Source organism: Aythya ferina (genome assembly GCF_964211825.1).
Source record: "Aythya ferina genome assembly, chromosome: Z".
NCBI lineage: Eukaryota > Metazoa > Chordata > Aves > Anseriformes > Anatidae > Aythya > Aythya ferina.
In genome coordinates, this window is record NC_140299.1 from 2,953,139 (window position 1) to 2,970,462 (window position 17,324).

The 17,324-nt window shown below is 43.9% G+C and overlaps 2 protein-coding genes and 1 long non-coding RNA gene across 5 annotated transcripts; 2 read left to right on the plus strand and 1 right to left on the minus strand.

Moving 5' to 3' along the window:
• Window positions 1-1,695: 1,695 nt before the first annotated feature.
• On the plus strand, window positions 1,696-7,233 carry LOC311427073 (uncharacterized protein). 2 transcript variants are annotated; one of them, XM_084504072.1, is made up of 5 exons: window positions 1,696-1,929; window positions 3,625-3,680; window positions 4,357-4,453; window positions 5,198-5,318; window positions 5,446-7,233. In XM_084504072.1, exons 1-5 carry the CDS (start codon window positions 1,877-1,879, stop codon window positions 5,560-5,562), a joined length of 444 nt encoding a protein of 147 aa, XP_084360198.1. In that variant the 5' UTR covers window positions 1,696-1,876; the 3' UTR covers window positions 5,563-7,233. The 2 variants fall into 2 exon arrangements, with proteins under 2 accessions (XP_084360198.1, XP_084360197.1); XM_084504071.1 differs by having other exon boundaries at window positions 5,198-7,233.
• Window positions 7,234-7,666: 433 nt separating this feature from the next.
• Window positions 7,667-17,315, minus strand: LOC311427076. Of its 2 annotated transcripts, XR_014687195.1 has the most exons (4): window positions 17,130-17,315; window positions 15,570-15,776; window positions 11,457-12,488; window positions 7,667-8,678 (listed from the first exon to the last, which is right to left on the minus strand). It is a non-coding gene; the product is annotated as an uncharacterized lncRNA (long non-coding RNA). The 2 variants fall into 2 exon arrangements; XR_014687196.1 differs by having other exon boundaries at window positions 15,570-17,272.
• On the plus strand, window positions 11,138-15,204 carry IER3IP1 (immediate early response 3 interacting protein 1). The gene is made up of 3 exons (XM_084504075.1): window positions 11,138-11,327; window positions 12,849-12,950; window positions 13,719-15,204. The coding sequence occupies exons 1-3, from the start codon at window positions 11,237-11,239 to the stop codon at window positions 13,772-13,774; spliced, it is 249 nt and encodes an 82-aa protein (XP_084360201.1). The 5' UTR covers window positions 11,138-11,236; the 3' UTR covers window positions 13,775-15,204.
• Window positions 17,316-17,324: the final 9 nt, after the last annotated feature.

Below are 17,324 nucleotides of genomic sequence, written 5' to 3' on the forward strand. Positions count from 1 at the left end.
CTAGACATTTCCATCATGTCTTTACAGTTGAGGGACAGCGGGCTTTCAGTACCACGCAGGAGATGTTCAGCATTTTGCCAGATTGATTTCAGCTGTGTGTTTAGCATCTTTCCCACAGAGTGCAGTCAGAATACCAGATAACACAGTAAAGAGACTCCCTTTGACTTTGGTGAGCTTTGGTTCAGATTCAAACTCACAAACTGGTTACAAAGCAGTTTAGGTTTTAGTTAGCAGTGAGCTTTCTGCTTGTCTGATAAAGAAGAAAAGAACTTCCCAAGTATAAAATCCTCATTTCTCAGGAAGCCTTTTACATCATATGCAATGCAAAAAGAAAAATTAAAAATAAATAATAAAAAAAAAAAATAACACCGTGGCTCTGGCTCTAAGCCAAATAAAAGGGCACCGATATCCTGTAGGAGGGAGAGCAGGTGCTTACATACCTGTTATGTGGATGGTGAAGAACAGAAAATTGGTGAATTAGTGTGTGGCTTAACCAAGTCCTGCCTGTGTATATGCAGACCTGCTCCCCGCTGTTCACCTCTGTAATGTCTATTTAATGTAGTACCTTCAGTGGTTTCTTGCACCGCAGAGAAAAATACACAGCCAAGGTCATAATCTAAGTGTGCTCAGTGATTGGACTGCGGATACCTGAAACCCTGCCAAACAATCTCCAGGGGATTTGGAGAGGTGCTTTGGCATTGTTCGATACTAGAAAGAGGAGCTGTAATTGTTTTGCAGCTATTTATCTACGTGCGTGCGGCAGAAAAAAATGTGCCAATCTCTATTGTTAGCTTTGAAATACTTGCTTACCTGCCAGACCAGAGTGTGTGGATGGAAAAAAGGAGTCTCCACCCTAGAGCACCCCACCCTCTCTGATCACAGAGCACACATGATTTGAGCAGCAGGTACAGGTTTTTGCAAGATAACGCAGTGCAGTTGCCAGCTAAGGTCCAGCCTGGTAGTAAGGACACATGTTTTTTTTGTTTTTTTTTGTTTTTTTTTTTTTTTATTTTGTTTTGTTTTTGTTGTTGTTTTTCAGAGCGAAATGAGGTCCTGATCTGCAGGGATGCCACTTCCCTAGAGGAGGTGTGGGAAGAGATGGGTGCTGAAGGGAAAGGTTCGTGACATGGATCCTGTCCTGCCCGCTGAGCAATGCCCTGCACACTGTCCTACTCACGGTGCAATATAAAATAAGCTAAGCCAGGGTGCAAGTAACTCCAAAATGAAGCATGTTTCACACCCAGCCCCTCCTCTGCAGCCCTAAACTTGGCCAGTGCAGATTAACAGCTCAACAACTGCTCAGTTCCTACACTATTCCCTTTAGTGTGAAGAGCCTGGTGGGTCTGTGGAACACCCAAAAGGCAAGGACCGGGTGCTGTATCTGCCCAGGAGCCATCTCAGCTGGTGGGGTTCCCTCACCCAAAGCACCCCCAAACCACGAGGCTGCCTGCCCCCTCCACCCAGCCTGCGGAAGGAGACCCAAAGGCCCCGTTCCTGGGACGTGGCACATCGCTGCAGTGAGTCCTGAAGCCAGAGAGGCAGCTGCAGAGCTTCAGAGCAGGCTCCAGAGGCAGCTTTGTTGCAGGAGGTTGTGCATGTGCAGCATGTTGGAGCCCGGTGCCTGAAGGAAGCTCTGGCAGGCCTCTAGGTGGAGTCCAGCTGTGTCACCCGCTCTGCAAGCAGGCAGGGGAAGGAATTGCTTAACAAGAGGATGGCGAATAAAGGCTCTGTTTGATCCACCTCCACACTTTATTGACTGCCCACAAAAGGAAGAGATTATTTCGCCGTAATAAAAACCATGGAGAAAGTAAAGCAATCGGCAGAGGCGAATAAAGTGAGCAACTAGTCTGAAGCCCTTCAGACCAGCTATACCTTCATGCCAGGTCTTAGCGGGCTGATGCTGATGCAAGGATCTCCAGCAACCACAAGGTAACCCAGAAATTTGTAACTTTTTTGTCTTTCTGCTCTGGATTTAAATTGCCACTTTATTTTTTTTTCTTTTTTTTTTTTTTCTTTTTTTAACTTTTTCAAACTGAAGGGTGAGAAAGAGTTAGGTACTTGCTAGGACATATTAATGATGTGAGAAAAAGAGATTGTATCACAGGGGCTGGAGGACTCTACAGTAAGCAGGTGATCTTCCATTTTCAGTAACACTCAGCCTGGCTCTCCTCACACCACGGGAAATTTCACCTGGCATCCTAAAACAGCTCCTCAGCTTGTTCACAGACATGCACACATGCATGAACTGAGAAGAGGCAAAGCCTGGGCAGTCTATTTAGCTGCAGAATTATGCTGCTTGGTTTTGCTGTCCAAGCTTTACAAAAGAAGGAGTTGTTGCAGATACCTCTGATGCATGTCGTATGCAGTAATTCAGTCTAAGCATCATTTCAGAGGTTGTATCATTCCTCATATAAATGTGAGCATGGATTTGGCTTGGATTTTTTTTTTTTTTTCTATAGGGTTGTATTTTCATCAGGCATCTACATTTTTATGCAACCTGTGGCTACACAGATTTTTCACAATTATATTTTAATGTAAGTTTATTGAGAGTAGTTATTTAAGAAGGTAGAATTGAAAGAGCAACATACAAGACTTTAGATGCAGGTTCTTCTGGTACCTGAGAACATACTGGCAGATGATTTATTAATGTGTTTGTTACCTGGATGTCATCAGGACACAGCCTGTGGTCCCTCATTTCTATTCTGGAAAAGGAGCTAGAATAGAGTGAAATAATGAACAGAAGTTTGTGCATCACACATGCAAGTGTAAATAGTGTGCACATGTCTGTGTGTTAGTGTGGCAGTATGAGTACAAGGTGACACCTGAATCCGACTTGAGAAAGGTTTCTCTGATGCATACAGGACCAGTTGTTAGGCTAGGTTATCCCACCTTGACAGTAGAGTTGATAACATATCCCTGACTCCTAAAGCTTGCTGTGAAGAGAAATTCACTCACTGTTCTGAGAAATTCAGGGTTTGGATGAAGGGTTGGTAACAGGCAATTTGACTGTGGTAAAAATAAACTAAACTAAAATAATAAAATAAAATAAAATAAAATAAAATAAAATAAAATAAAATAAAATAAAATAAAATAAAATAAAATAAAATAAAATAAAATAAAATAAAATAAAATAAAATAAAATAAAATAAAATAAATAAAATAAAATAAAATAATAAATATTGTTTGCCAGAAAGCAAGAAATTGCATGTTGAGCCTCCATTGTCTTTCTGTCTAGTTGCTGTTCATTTGAGGGGTATAGACAAGCAATGTCCCAGCTGGGGTTGGGCTAGAGTGTGATGCCCGGCCCTTGGCCAAGCCAAGATTAGATGCTGTAGGCAAACACGCAGTCAAACTCAAGACAGCTGGGGAGAAACTCTCAAGGCAGCTTGAGAGAAACATTCTTTTTTTTTTTGGCATCAGATTAAATTCTGTCTCTACGATTTGTCCCCTCCATGCTTTGATTCCCAATCTGCAAAATGCTAATAGTATAAAATTGCTATCTCAAAAGGAAGTTGTAAAGATAATTCACATTAGAGATGGTGAAATATTCAGAGGTCATAAATGGGTCTAAAATAAATATTATTTTGAACTGTGATCTGAATGTCTTTTGGCTTTCCTTTTCAGTATGGTCCATGATGCTGAAGAAGGTTTTCACACCACCTTTGTTTCCAAGGAACAAGGTGCTTTACTTTCCTGTTTGTTTTCATTAGCATTTAAAATCAGCTTTGCAGTGTTTATTTGTGTGGCAACAGCAGTGAGAGGCCCCAGGTAACAGCAATGTTATCAAGTGTTAGCAATGTTATCAAATGTACAGGATTTAACAGATACGGCTTTGTGAATGAGCTCAAAAGGAAGGAAGGAATTAGCCATAGATCTGTTCTGTTGGGGTTTTTGAGAGGGAAGAACAATGGAAATAAAAGGAGCTGTTGCCCCAGAAGAGAGGAGTGGGGAACTCAAAAGTGGGTGTAGAAGGGGAAATCCGAGCCAGATTTCAGCCCATTAAGTTTTGAAATAAACCCAAGAGCCAAAAAGGATGGAAATTGAGACTGAAAAGGGTGGAAGTGGATGTGGAGAGTGCTGACGAGAGAGGCAGTACGACATGGGATCCTGCGATGACTTTACTGCAAATAGGTAGATAACACCTGAAATGTAGATAAAGACCCATAAGTTAATTAATCTACTTGGCAGAAACATCTTCCTAATGCATATCTGGTCAGTCACCCCTCTCCACCCGTGGTTTGCAGCAGAAGGAGCTGTGTGCAACCTGTGACAACCTGGGGTCCTTTTGCAAAGGGTTGCATTTCCTAAAGCTGCTTGTTGGCAAAACTCACCTGTGGTTTCCATCTGCTTTTCAAGGTTCGTCACCAATTCCTTACGATGTTATCATGGTGTCTCTCAGTGGCAGCCTGTTACTGTTGGTTGTGATCAGCGTAGCAGTGAAAGTTCTCCTGAGGTGAGTGGCAGCAGGGGAGGACCCAAGGTCCCCAAGGAAATGTGTGCAGTGAGGAATTCCTGCAGGAGCTGAGTATGATCAGAGGAGCCCATGGAAAGAGCGGGACAAAACCCAGTGCTTTTTGGGGTCCTCGGTTACACAAGCTTTTTCTCCATCAGCCCACGCAGCAGAGTGCATTAATTGTGGCTGGAGAACATCTGGGGAGCATGTTTGGGTAATACCATTTTAGGGAAACGACATTTGGTTTTGTTTTGTATCTGAAACAAATTCTTTGACCTCTCCCCAGATTTTACCTACGTATATTGAAAATTTGCAGAGGAAAATTAACAGACCCAAGCCCCTAATTTCTCACTACTTACAAAATTTTTGTTTTTGAAGAACAACCAGAAGTCACAAGATAAGAGGCATTCCTTGAGATGTTTATTTCTGTAATGAGGAAATAGGCAATACATTTTGAGAAATCCCTTCAAACAAAAAATTTGTTCAGCTTTAGTTTGAATGCAGCTAGCCAAATGGAAAAGAGGATAAGCCCCTTTTCATGTTAAAGGACGAAAATATAAGAGGCAGCGTAAAAGGACGCCTCCACAATTAATTAAATCAGCTCTATCACCACCACCCCAGCTATCAGTTCTGTACTGCTGTTAGCTATATCCTGTCATTAATTGGATTGGCTTCAGATACAAATGGCTCTGCATGCTTATCTAACACCTAATGATGTGTTTCCTTCCATTTCTGTCGCACCAGGCACTGCACCTCACATTATTCCTCCAAAGATCTCGGTGCACCTACAGTGGTCCTGGAAAATACTGCAGTAACGAACATCTCTGATAAGATTTCAACAGTGGATTTGACCGGCCCGGTGTGTGTAAGTTACATTTCTGAGAGGCACACTGTGTCCACAGAGTGTGCCAACCCTGAAGAGACAATTTCCATTTTTGAGTTACCGTTCTTCTCCTTCTCTGTCTCGATAACACCCCCGGATTCACCACCAGAGCAGTGACGGCCCCCAGCTTCTCTCGTCAGCAGCTTTCTTCTGGAGAGAAAAGTGCACGAAGAGTTTAGGGGTGTGTGATGGACGGATGTGCCCCACTTCCCTTCCAACACCATAGCTTTGGACTGTGAACTCACCAGTACCACACCAGTATTAGAAAAAGGAGGAAACGGGGATTTTTTTCTGGAAGTGGAGAACAAGTGTAGATACATGTATTTTATCTCTGTGGTGTGGTGTGTTAAAAATTTACTGTAGAGATGGACAAACATCTCTCCATATTATCTCCTTCTGTGGAATGACTCATGAGAAAAAAATGCAGGGGGGGATTTCTGGTAATTTTTACAAAGATTTCCCAGTCCTTCTGACTCACACACAAATCTCACACACATTATGCTGAGACCTAACCTTTTGCACTTGGTTTCCAACTAAGCTGTGTGACTCTGTGGCTGCGCCGATGTTATTAGACAGATTGCAATCGGCAAGTCACCAGGTCCGTGTTTTTTTTTATCTGCCCACCTTTACAGTCTGAAGGAAGATACCGTCTATTAATTTTTAAACTGAGAGCTGAAACACCAATGACCTCTGCCTCCAGCGTGACATTTGCTTGCTAAGGAACGAGCTTGGTTATTCTCCCCCTTCGGGTGGCAGTTGTAAGGGACAGATTAGCCTGAGATCTGGCATGGAGAGGGATAGGTGTGTTCCCTGGCACCAGGCAGTGTACTCCAACTTCATGCCCTTTGCTGCTAGGAACGCCACAAGAGTGTAGGGTATATAAATTTCCATTTTTCTTAATGACTTCCTTGGCCTGGCTCCAGCATGTTTTCCATACAAATGGATGGAAAGCCAGAGGAAGCAGGAGAAAAGCCCTTTGGCCAATGGGTATTCCTCTAAAAGGGGTCTCGCATGATTCTCTCCTCCTCTGTGCTCACCCATCAGACCACTGGGAGCATCTGCAGGACCATCAAGGCACAAAGTGTTGCCAACAGGTTGGAAGGGCGATTGGCACCAACGCCTGTGGTAATGTCTTTAGCTAACCTCGGTGGAAGTAATGCTCCTAGGACTCATGTTTTCAAACGAAAGACCTGAGCTCTGCAAAATATATGAGCAGGAGGGCTACATGGAGTTCCTCCTCTTCCAGGCTTGCAGCTTCCAGTCTGTGCCATTTTGGTCCCCCTCTTCCCATACCTGCATTTAGCGAGCTGCTCCTGCCTTCCCACAGCCCGTAGGCACCCCTCCTCTTTGCCTCTCTCATTAATACTCCAGCACTTTCTCCATGCCGCTCACAGCACACAGACAAAATCCACCCCCACCTTGTCAAAATTCATGAAGCAGTTTCCTCATCCTCCTGTAAATCCCTCCTTAAAACCCGCCGCTGCCTCAACGCCTGCAAATCCTCCTGCCTGTAACCGGCAAGGCAGATCTAAGCAAAGACTTCCAATTCTCTAGCAAAGTCCATTTGTTGTCTTGCTGCCCTACGCCGCAGCTCCCCGTGTCAGGCTGTGATAGCCACGGTGTTCCAGCTGATGTCTGGGCTGGAAAACCTCTGGGCATGTCATCTATGACAAATCTATATGGCACTGAGAGCCACAGAGCCTTGGATCTGGCCTGGTGGATTCCAGCATGAATGCAATGGAAATAGTGTCTGGGATGATGATGCTGATACTAATAATACAACACAACGTGTGTGTATGCAGTAGACAACAAATGGCATTTAAAGATTATTATGGTTAAGGAGCCAAGCACAATAAGCTTAGGAAATGGCACCAATAAATTTATGTGCAAGTTGTGAATTTTGTATTTATTCTTCCTTTGTTCTTCAGTCTTCAGGCAGTCTTTTTTGTACATGAAGCTGTGTTACATCCTCCCAAACTTTAGCTGTTAGGAAAACTGGCAGTCTTGTGTTTGAAGGGGACTGCTATTCACTTTCCAAATAAGCAAAGAAGGGCAGAGATGACACTGCACAGCGCATTTCAAGCAACGGGCAAGACAATGAACTTCACTCTGTGCCGCTGCTGAAGGGTAAGAACAAAACACTGTGCAAAGTCTCACTGCCTTGCCAGCCTTGGTGGGTAAAACAAACAACTATACATTAAATCATCTGAGTATTGAGTTTGTGCTTACAAGAGATGTGTTACATCTGTAGGAGGCATCATTAACCTTTGCAGCAGTTTAGTAGTACAGTAGGTGTGATGACTAACAGATGACAAAGGCTATAGTTTAACTGCAAAACAGCAAAGGGATTTATTTATAGAACCACAGAAGCAAAATGTTTTCACACATACAGAATTTTTCAATGCATGGAGCTACTCACTGGGCACGTAGTAGGTGGGTGTGAGGACCCAGCTCCTCAATTCAACATCTGCTCCCCAACAAGAGGCAACCACAGCATAGCAGGGATCCTTCTGGGCTCAGCGAATGAACACGTAGAGTTTGCTCATCTTCAAACCATGGGGTAATACGAGGCCCATGGGCAAGGCTAGTCCAGGCACATACATACATTGGAAACCACTTGGTACAAAACACCAACCATCAGAGGCTCACGCTGTGCTTCTGGTCAGGGTCTTTCCACTGGCAATTGCAGAGGTCAAAGCAGGTGAAAAGGGTTGCCACCCACTAAATACCTTTCTTCACTTTCAGCTTCAGACTGCTTGTGCCAATTTCCATCATTTCCAGTGTCACTCAGGAAGATCTTTACTGATATGTTGGAGGCGCTTTGAGCAACCTGATCTAGTGGAAGGTGTCCCTGCCCATGGGAGGGGATTGTAACTGAGTGATCTTCAAGGTCCCTTCCAATCCAAACCATTCTGCGACTCTGTGATATGTCTATGTCTGTATATGTAATAATCTAGAGGAGGAAATGGTCAAAACTATTTCTGAAGTTAAACAGAAAATGGTGTCATGTGAGGCAAAGGATTTAGGCATTTAAGTTGTGAGAGGACCTCCTTTGACCTGGTATGTGCTCACCAGGAATAAACTAACCTAATCCCAAAAACCTGCATACAGAAGCTTCAGTCTCACTAACTGTGGAGGTGATGAGGATGGTTGGGCCCAAGGAGCTATGCTCTGTTTGATGATACCGAACAATAAACTGAGGAGGGAAAATGTAAAAGAATGAAAAAAGCGAGGTGTTCATAATACTTGCCTAAACTGTAATCCTTTGGCATCTGTAAGGTGGTTTAAAACTCTCCTTTATGGTGATTGACTGCACTCTGCAGGTGACACCGGAGGAATTTACTGCAATGAAACATAACACCTTAATGAGGAAAAAAAAAAAAAAAAGCGCTTTCTTTAATGCAAGCAACTTTGTCTGGTTTTCCCTTCAACCACATAGCGTGATGATTCAGAGATAAGACTCATGTGGTTGTTAAGTTGCCGTGATGGATTTTAGAAAGGGGAAAATCATGTCAAGTTTATGTAAGCTTTATAGCAGCTGCTCTTCGGGAATACATCTTAATTATGGGTAAAAATACTTAGCCATAACTTGTATACTTATTTTAAAAACCTCATTTTTTTCAGTACCGTAATTCTAAACATTAGCTGTTCACTGAGGTTAGCATTTATGTATAGGCTGGATACTGTAAGCCCAGGAAGTGCTACTTGATGATGGTGGTTATTAGACATGCCTGCTAGTGACCCCTCATATTAATCTGTATTTCATTATAGAATTACTGCCACAAAGCTCTAAGCTCTGTCTGAGAACAAAAGGAAGTTCCATTTGTGAGACCATTATATTCCAGCACCCACAGCTTCTCAAAAAATAGTAATGACCTTTAGGATGAAATCTTTTCGGCCCAATATTGACTTTCTGTGGGTGTGTAGGGTTTGGTAAATCAAGATCAGCCTTTTCTGTTATTTAGAGACACATGGGAAAATATAATTTGAATTATTAAAAAAGCTTTTAGCAAACTTTGCGGGCCTTTGGCTATCTAAAAATGGCTCATTTTTAAAATGCTAAACTGATAGGTTTTGTAAGGCTTACAGGTATACCAAATTTAAAAACCTAGACGAGAAATAAAGCAGGCATGCTGGAACTCCTGGGCTTGTAATCCAGTGTTTACGTATGCCGTCATCCTGGATATTCACACTACCTGCTGATACATATGAAGACAAGCATACACTTAAGTGTTTACAGAACCAGAGTCAAAATTTGGAAACATTTTGAACTTTTGCTCAACAGAACACTTCAGCATTTGTTTACATAATACTGATTTCACTGAAAGTGCAAGAGACTTTGTGCACTTTCCTCTACATTCCTTTTTGGGTCTGAAATGACAAATATATTTGACCAGATGACAAAACTCTGTGAAATGTGCTTGATTGTCATTCTCTGTTCTATCTCCCTTATGCAATACTGGTAATTTTCAGGAGTAAGTTAGTAACAAATCCTGCTGTGGCTGTGATCATTGGGTGCTCTCTCGCTTCCAGTTCCACCAGTTAAAAAGTAATGTAAACTAGTAGCCATGAATATTAAAATGCGGAAAACCACATTTTGTGTGGCATTTTAGGAAGGAAGGCTGGGGTGTGTGTTTCTTTGTGGCTATCTCACATGTCATCTGATTGTCTCTTGATCTGATGGTCCTGATGCTTGCCTGCTGCAGCCTCGTCTTGCTTGATGCTCGTCATCAAGTGGACCTGACTGAGGCATGAAAGCCATCAGGCATCCAGAGTGAAGGGGCTTGCATAGTGCATGATTATGGAGAGAGAATATTATAATGATTATGCAGGCTGCCCCACCAGCCAATCAGACTAGAAGCTAAAAGTAAAAAGTGTGCATTTATGCACCCGGAGTTCCACTTATTCTTTTGTACTTTGCCTGCAGACATACCCCAAGGCCCTGACCCACATGGTATAAAATACACCTGCTTTATTTTGGGTCCTGTTATCAATCCTGGCTACTGCGGCTACTTTGGGTAACCAACAACTTGGATCCGAGCTGAATACAAAACCTTGCATTGACATGTATTGGAAAAGCACAGGGAGAGAAACAAACAAACAAACAAACAAACAAATTAAAAGGGGGGAAGCAGACATTGTCAGTGAAATTAAATAGAAAATACCACTGTAACAATTGTACACATTAAGTGTTTTAAATTTTTAAGCGATCCTACACCATTAGGTGTAGGCACTAAGTTTAAATCAGTGTTAAGTCAGAGGTTGGACTTGGTGATCTTGGAAGTCTCTTCCAACCTAGATGATTCTGTGGTTCTGTGGCGCTGGGGTTGTTTGATCTGGAGGAGGCTCAAGGGAGACCTTACTGATCTCTGCAACTGCCTGAAGGGAAGGTGTGGGGAGCAGGGGTAAGCCTCTTCTCACAGGTAACTAGCGATAGGACCATAGAGAATGGCCTCAAGTTGTGCCAGGGGAGGTTTAGGTTAGAAATGAGGAGACATTTCTGTCAGAAAGTGTGGATAGGTACAGGGAGGTGGTGGGGTCACCGTCCCTGGGGGTGTTCAAGGAAAGGTTGGACGTGGTGCTTGGGGACACGGTTCAGTGGTGATATTAGTGGCAGAGGCAAGATCGGACCAGATGATCTTGCAGTGCTGTCCCAACCCCAACTCCTCCATCACTCCCTCAGGCAGCAGCGCGGCGCCATTCCCGCCCCCATCCCTCCAGCAGCCTCCATGGCAACGGCGGGGCGCGGCCGCCATTTTGTGCCCGCCCCAGCGGGGCCGTCCCGTCCCGTCCCGTCCCGCCCCTCCCCGCCCCGCCACGTCCCGCTCGGCCGCCGGCCCCTTCCCTTCCCTCCCTTTCCTTTCCCTTCCCTTCCCTCCCTCCGTCCCCGCGGCGGGGCCATGGCGTTCACGCTGTACTCGCTGCTGCAGGCCGGGCTGCTGGTGGTCAACGCCATCGCCGTGCTGCATGAGGAGCGCTTCCTCCGCAATGGTGAGCCGCCGCCGACACCCCCGCGCCCCGTCCCCCGCCCTTCCCCGGCCCCCGAAGATGGCCGCCGGGCTGCTGTCAGCAGCTTTGTGTCCCTTTTTATTCTCCTTTTTTTGTGTGTTTTTAACTCACCTTCTTCTCTGTGTGTGCATGTGGTGGTGTTTCTGGCTCGCAGCGCTCGGTGGAAGGGAGCTCTGCGGAGTCACGCTCTGCTGCGCTCAAGGCTGGGCATCGCCGGCCTTTAAAATAAAATAAAATAACATAACACCCCAAAGCAAAAATAAAACAACCTACAGGAACCAACCACAAAGCACAGAAGAACCCCAGACTGCCAGGAAGATGTGCAGTGTCCCAGGAGATGACCTGGGATGGATTAGCCTGCCACCCAGAGCAAGGGAGATAGGAAAGGAAAAAGGGGTGAAAAGCAAGGAAATTGCTCCAAAGCTGTCTCTGGAGGAAAGAAACTGACAGGTTGTGCCTTGCAGCTCCACACAGGGTCGGTCCGTCCTGTCTCTGCCCTGCTCATCCCAAAATGTGTAAGGGCTGTGAGCAGTGGAACAAAAAATACGTGGTCCCATAGCTGCTGGGGGGGGACAGGGCCATGTTTTCCTCGTATCCCCACAGTCTTGGCTTCTCACACCCTCCTGTTTTTGTGTTTTCCTGAGGCTTTTGTGCTTTCCACTTTGTTGGTGTGGCAGCATTTCATACCAAAGTATGAAGGGTACCTTACTGCTTGCTTTCTGGCTTTCTGCACGCAGAGAATGCAAAATGGTCCTGCAGGCAGTCTGCACAATTTATAGAAAGCCATTTTAAAGCTTCTGACATTTTCTTAGTGACATCCTGACACTGTGTTTGCCTTTAAACATCACTATACACCGAGCAAAGCCATTTCAAGCAGTTTCCAGTGGCACACAGCTGTGCTGCTCTTTGGCAGGCAGGCCAGCCACAGATAACACGTCTCTAAATGCTCCTTCCCATTGCAATGTTTGTTAACGCTGTCTTGGTCGCTGAGCTGCCACCCAAAAAGTTCCTGTGTCATTTCTATACCAGTTCAGAAAATCATCATCTCAGTTTGGAATTTGTTCTGTTTCCATTGCGTAGCTTGTTTCTGAGGCATCGCTTCGTACCCAGCAATTATTTGTGCTTTTATCTTCTGGGAAAGGCCTGTGAGCAGATGCAGGCAATTTTTTTACATTATTTTGGCAGATGCTTTTCTAAAGTCCAAATAAACTCATTTGGTTCTCTGGCATGCTGGGAATAACAGGGTATTAAAAAGGTAAGGGTTTCTTTTGCAGAAACATTGGTTACTGTTGAGTTCATTAAGATGTTTAACAGTTTGTGGTATGTTGTTTCAAGCAATAGAACCTGAAATGAAGCTAATTGGTTTGTACTTTGTCTTTCTAATGTTAGTGATAAACTCAACCATACCCAGGATAGATCACTTGTTAATATTGCTGATAGCGTTTGTTGAATGTCTTTGTGTTTTTTTTTGTTAACATGGCTGCCTGTTTTTATGTGACACAGTTGGCTGGGCGAGTGATCAAGGGATTGGAGGATTTGGAGAGGAACCAGGAATTAAAGCACAGATCATGAACCTCATTCGATCTGTACGAACCGTTATGAGAGGTAAGATGACGATGATCGTTTGTTTAAACTTGTCTGTGAAGTTTTGTTTCTGTGCTTTAATGAAATAATGCCGGCATGTCGCTTTCTTTTACCAAATAGCTGCTTGTCATGCAGTCTGTCCTTCTTTTGGGTTCCTTCCATCCTTGGTGCATGGATTCCCTATAGGAAGGGATTTCCAGGCAGGGCAGATTTGGACATCTGACTCTGGCTTGTGGTGCCGCTGTTGCATCTTACCTTTTTCTGGGATTTTGGGAGCTGGGGGGAAGCTTGGTTTGGAACGGGTTCACATTGGCTCAGTGCAGTTTTATGTGAAGAACCAGGTGAAGGAAATGTAATTACTGGGATTCTTAAAGGTAAGCCCATGCTTGAAAGGATGGGGGAGGGAAATGCTCTTCATTTGTCAGCTACCAGTAGTTTTTCACTATAAAGCATACCAAAATTCATCTTATAAGTGAAGATAAACAGCAAGTAACAAATCTTACTTGTCTTGCTCACCATGAAGTAGAAACTGGTGTGTTTCTTCTAAATTGTAGTAAAACCAGGGACAGAAACAGACGTTTCCATTTGGAGAAAGGGATGTTTGGGTCAGAGTTAAGAGGTGATCAATATTAGTACTGTTGCTTCCTACTAATTTTTAGTACCTTAGGCCTTGATCCCGATTCCTTCCACTAATCTTGATTCTGCATAGGAAAATCAGGTGTTTTTTTTTTTTTTAAACTTCTGCTTCTGAGAAGGTAGTCTCCAATTACTCTTGTTTTTTCTCTGCAGTGCCATTAATAGCAGTGAACTCCGTTACCATCGTGCTCCTCCTATTGTTTGGTTGAAGAAACCTGTCACAAAATCTTTTGGACATCCAAAGAAGCAAGTTGCTAGCCATCATTGCTCTGAGTTTTCTGGGATCCAGCACGGTTTAGCTGTCAGTTTGACATTCAACTTAAAATAATAAAGACTGTTTCTATTTATCCTATTTCCTAATGTTCACTTTCAGTTTCATTAAACGAGATAATGGGATCAATGCAACAATGCTGCAAATATACTGGACTGTGACACTTTCTGTTGCTGCCTGTTAATCACGTTGACTGTTAGAGTATGCGTCGTAACATGTTGCAATGCGTATCAATAGGATGCGGTTTTTAAATGTCTTGTTACTCAGGGATGAATCTCCTTCAGTATACTTCCCAACTTATTCCTAAATTGAAAAAAAAAAAACGTAATTTTTATTTCAGTTACTACCACAGTATTATTTAAGGGAATATGGATTACACTCCAAACATGTTAAAAATTACTGAAGTCGTGTGATAGCGAGGGAGATAAAACCAGATGGGTAAATTTCTAGTTTGATTCAAACTGGAAGCAGAGTGTTCCTCATTTGATTGAGACCAGGATTTTTTTCTTGGTTCGATAGCCTTTTCAAATCAGTAACATTTGGTGTGAAGTAGATGAAAATAGGTGTGTCTGCTATGCAAAATCAAAAAATTTGTATGTAAACCGGAGCAACTCTGTGTTTATTTAGCAGGTGGTAGTAGTGTTTAGCATTTGTTGCTGTTCTGTCAAGCATTGTCATTTTTTTTCCTAAATGTGTTAATCCTGCGTGGTGACTAATATGGTGGAAGTGGGGAGCTGTTCATATTCTGAGTTTCTTCTGTAACATGGGAGAATGTTTCCTTTCAAATGCAATTGTTAAAAAAAAAAAAAAAAAAAGTCAAATTTGCAGACTCGTCAGTTGCTGCTGCTGCTTCTCCCCCTCTCCATCTGCCTTTGTTCATTTAACAACTCACTGAAACTATGGGTATCATCTTGCAGTTCTTTCACAGACAATACTGTTAATGCCTTTGGTAAGGATCTTGCCTCAGTTATGGCTGCTGGGTCAGGTCCTGTGTTAAATAGCAAGGCTGGATTTAAGATTACTGATCCTCAGATACCTTTTTAGAAAAGTTAAACTTTATGACTTTTCTGTTCAACTATGCTAAAGTGTCTTAAATTGTTTTTAGCTATTTTTTAAAGTGGGGAAGGCCGACAGAAACCTGTCAGTTTCATTATTTTAAAACAGCTTAGTTTATCATCTCTTCTTCTGATGTCTTGATGGCTAAAGCGTACATTGTTGTGTACAAAGATAAATCTGTAAAATGTGTAAATGAATTTAATTATCTCCAATTCCAGTGTTTTGCAGAGCAGACTATATGCAGGAGGAGAGTTTATGTTGTTTCCTTTTTTTAGTGAAAACCTGTAAATAAATTTTGAATTTCTAAGTTAAGCACTCTCTTTCATAATTCACTTCATATCCATGTACAGTGGAAACACCTCAGAACTCAGACTGCTCCAGGTACCAAAGTTACTGTTCTTCCATGAAATACTCTGCTTTTTTGTTACCACCATGGTGCTTGCTCATACCAGCTCTGCTATGAAGTTGAATTTCGGTCTGATGTAGCAAAGCCAATGAGCCAGGACAACTGGCCAGAGGCAGAACAGGATCATGCTAGGTTCTAGAGCAGGTAGGTGTGTTACAAAGTATTCCTTAGAGTAATCTTTGTTTAATTCAGAGCTGACTAGGGTATGTATAGTCTGGATCATATATTTTCATACATATGTCTTCTTTCATGTTAACTGGAGAGTACTTACATGGAACAGATAAAACGTGGATAACCAGAGGTTGAGTTGTGCTGTGCTGCACTTTGATCTGTGATGCTTTGGCTGCTGATTGCTGAAGGCGTGTTGGCCAGCGGTATAAAAGCAGCGGAAGATTTATTTATTGCTGATGTGTTGGGTTGGAGCACTGAGCTGGTCTGAAGCACTACTTGCACACAGTTTCCTCTTCATCTGTTTTGCCTGAAAACACCAGGTCTTATGAAAATACAAGCTGGCGCTAAAGACTACAAGCAGCAACTCTGAAGATGGGTAAAAACTGATTTCCCCCTTCCTCCTGTCCTCTCAGAAAGGCTGAGGTCTCAACACATGCCTTATAGCCCAGGGAGCATTTCAAAATCGATTTGATGCGTGCAGTAGTAGTTCTGTGCAGCAAGAATCCTTCACCTGAGGCAAAACTGGGACAGTTTTACCTGCCAGCTGAGAAACAGTGATGCAAAGTGGGATGGCAGCTGGAAATCAGGTCTCCAGGTAATGAGCGTGGAAGAGGGCAGCTGACAGGCAGAGAAGGAAGGATTGGAGAGAGAGAGAAGGGGAGTAACTATACTGCCTCGTGTGGCTTTGAGTAGTTCTGAAGTACCTGCTGTAACAGAAGTTTAAATTAGGCAAAGCACTTCCTCACCTTTTTTATTTTTCCTTTTTATTTGCCTCCTACTTGCAATATCTGCGTTTTCCACCCCTAACAGGTGACTGTGCTGGAACTGCCCTCAAACCTGGCCAGGGCTGAGGTTCTTCACTACCATGAACATGGAGGAAAGTTTCTACCAGGCAAGGAGCTGTGCCTGCGAAGCAACCTGCGCTCCAGTAGTCACTTCAAAGCACAAAGAGCATTCTCACTCGTACCTGGCACAGAACTGACAGTGCCCAGAACAGAACAGGATGAAGACTGTGACTTCCCACCATAGAGTAATTGCCAGATCGTTTCTAGGAAGCGCTTGGAAACAGAAGAGGCTTTCACAGCAGCAAAGCGCAGTTTGGTGGCTCCTAGCACGGCTGGCTGGAGTTAAAATGAACCTCAGGGGACTCATCTGAGCCTTTAGTGCAACTTCAAGCAGTGATAATGGACCGGGCCTGTGTGCCTGTATAGTTTAATTAAAGGTTTTGGAGGGCATGGTAATAGGTGAAGGGAAGGGCAGGAAAGCGATGGGTTTGGATGCTCACAAAGGAGTCTCATGTTCAGTTTGCCTACAGCATCCTACCTTACACTGCAGTGTTGTGATTTCAGTCGTAGCATGGGTTTTGCTGTACAACCGGCATGCAAAACTCTGACCATAAATCACGTAACTCACAGCTATGCCCTCGCCCCTCAGGAAATCCTACTCGCATCACCACCCACAGCTTCAAATGTGGCTGCACGAAACCTAAACTCACTTTCTACACGCTGTGTGTCCTGCAGACGGACACAGCGTGGTTCTGCAGGTGGCCGGGGGCCTCTTGCCACTACCGCAGCCAAACGAACGGGGTCGGAAGGGAGCTGGAGATCCCCCAGCCCAACCCCACGCCCATCACCCGGAGCCAGAACCTCCTGGGCCTCACTTTGTGCCAGGCGCCCCTCCTCCTGTCACTGCGCACCCCTAAAAAGGCTCTGTAAAAAGAAAAAAAACCCTCAGGAAGGCTTTAGCTCGGTCCCGGGCGGCAGATATATAAAAATATATCGACATTTAACTACTCGCACGCGGAGCGCCCCGCAGCCGCCTCCCCGCCGCCTCGCTGAGGTGAAGCAGCCGCAGC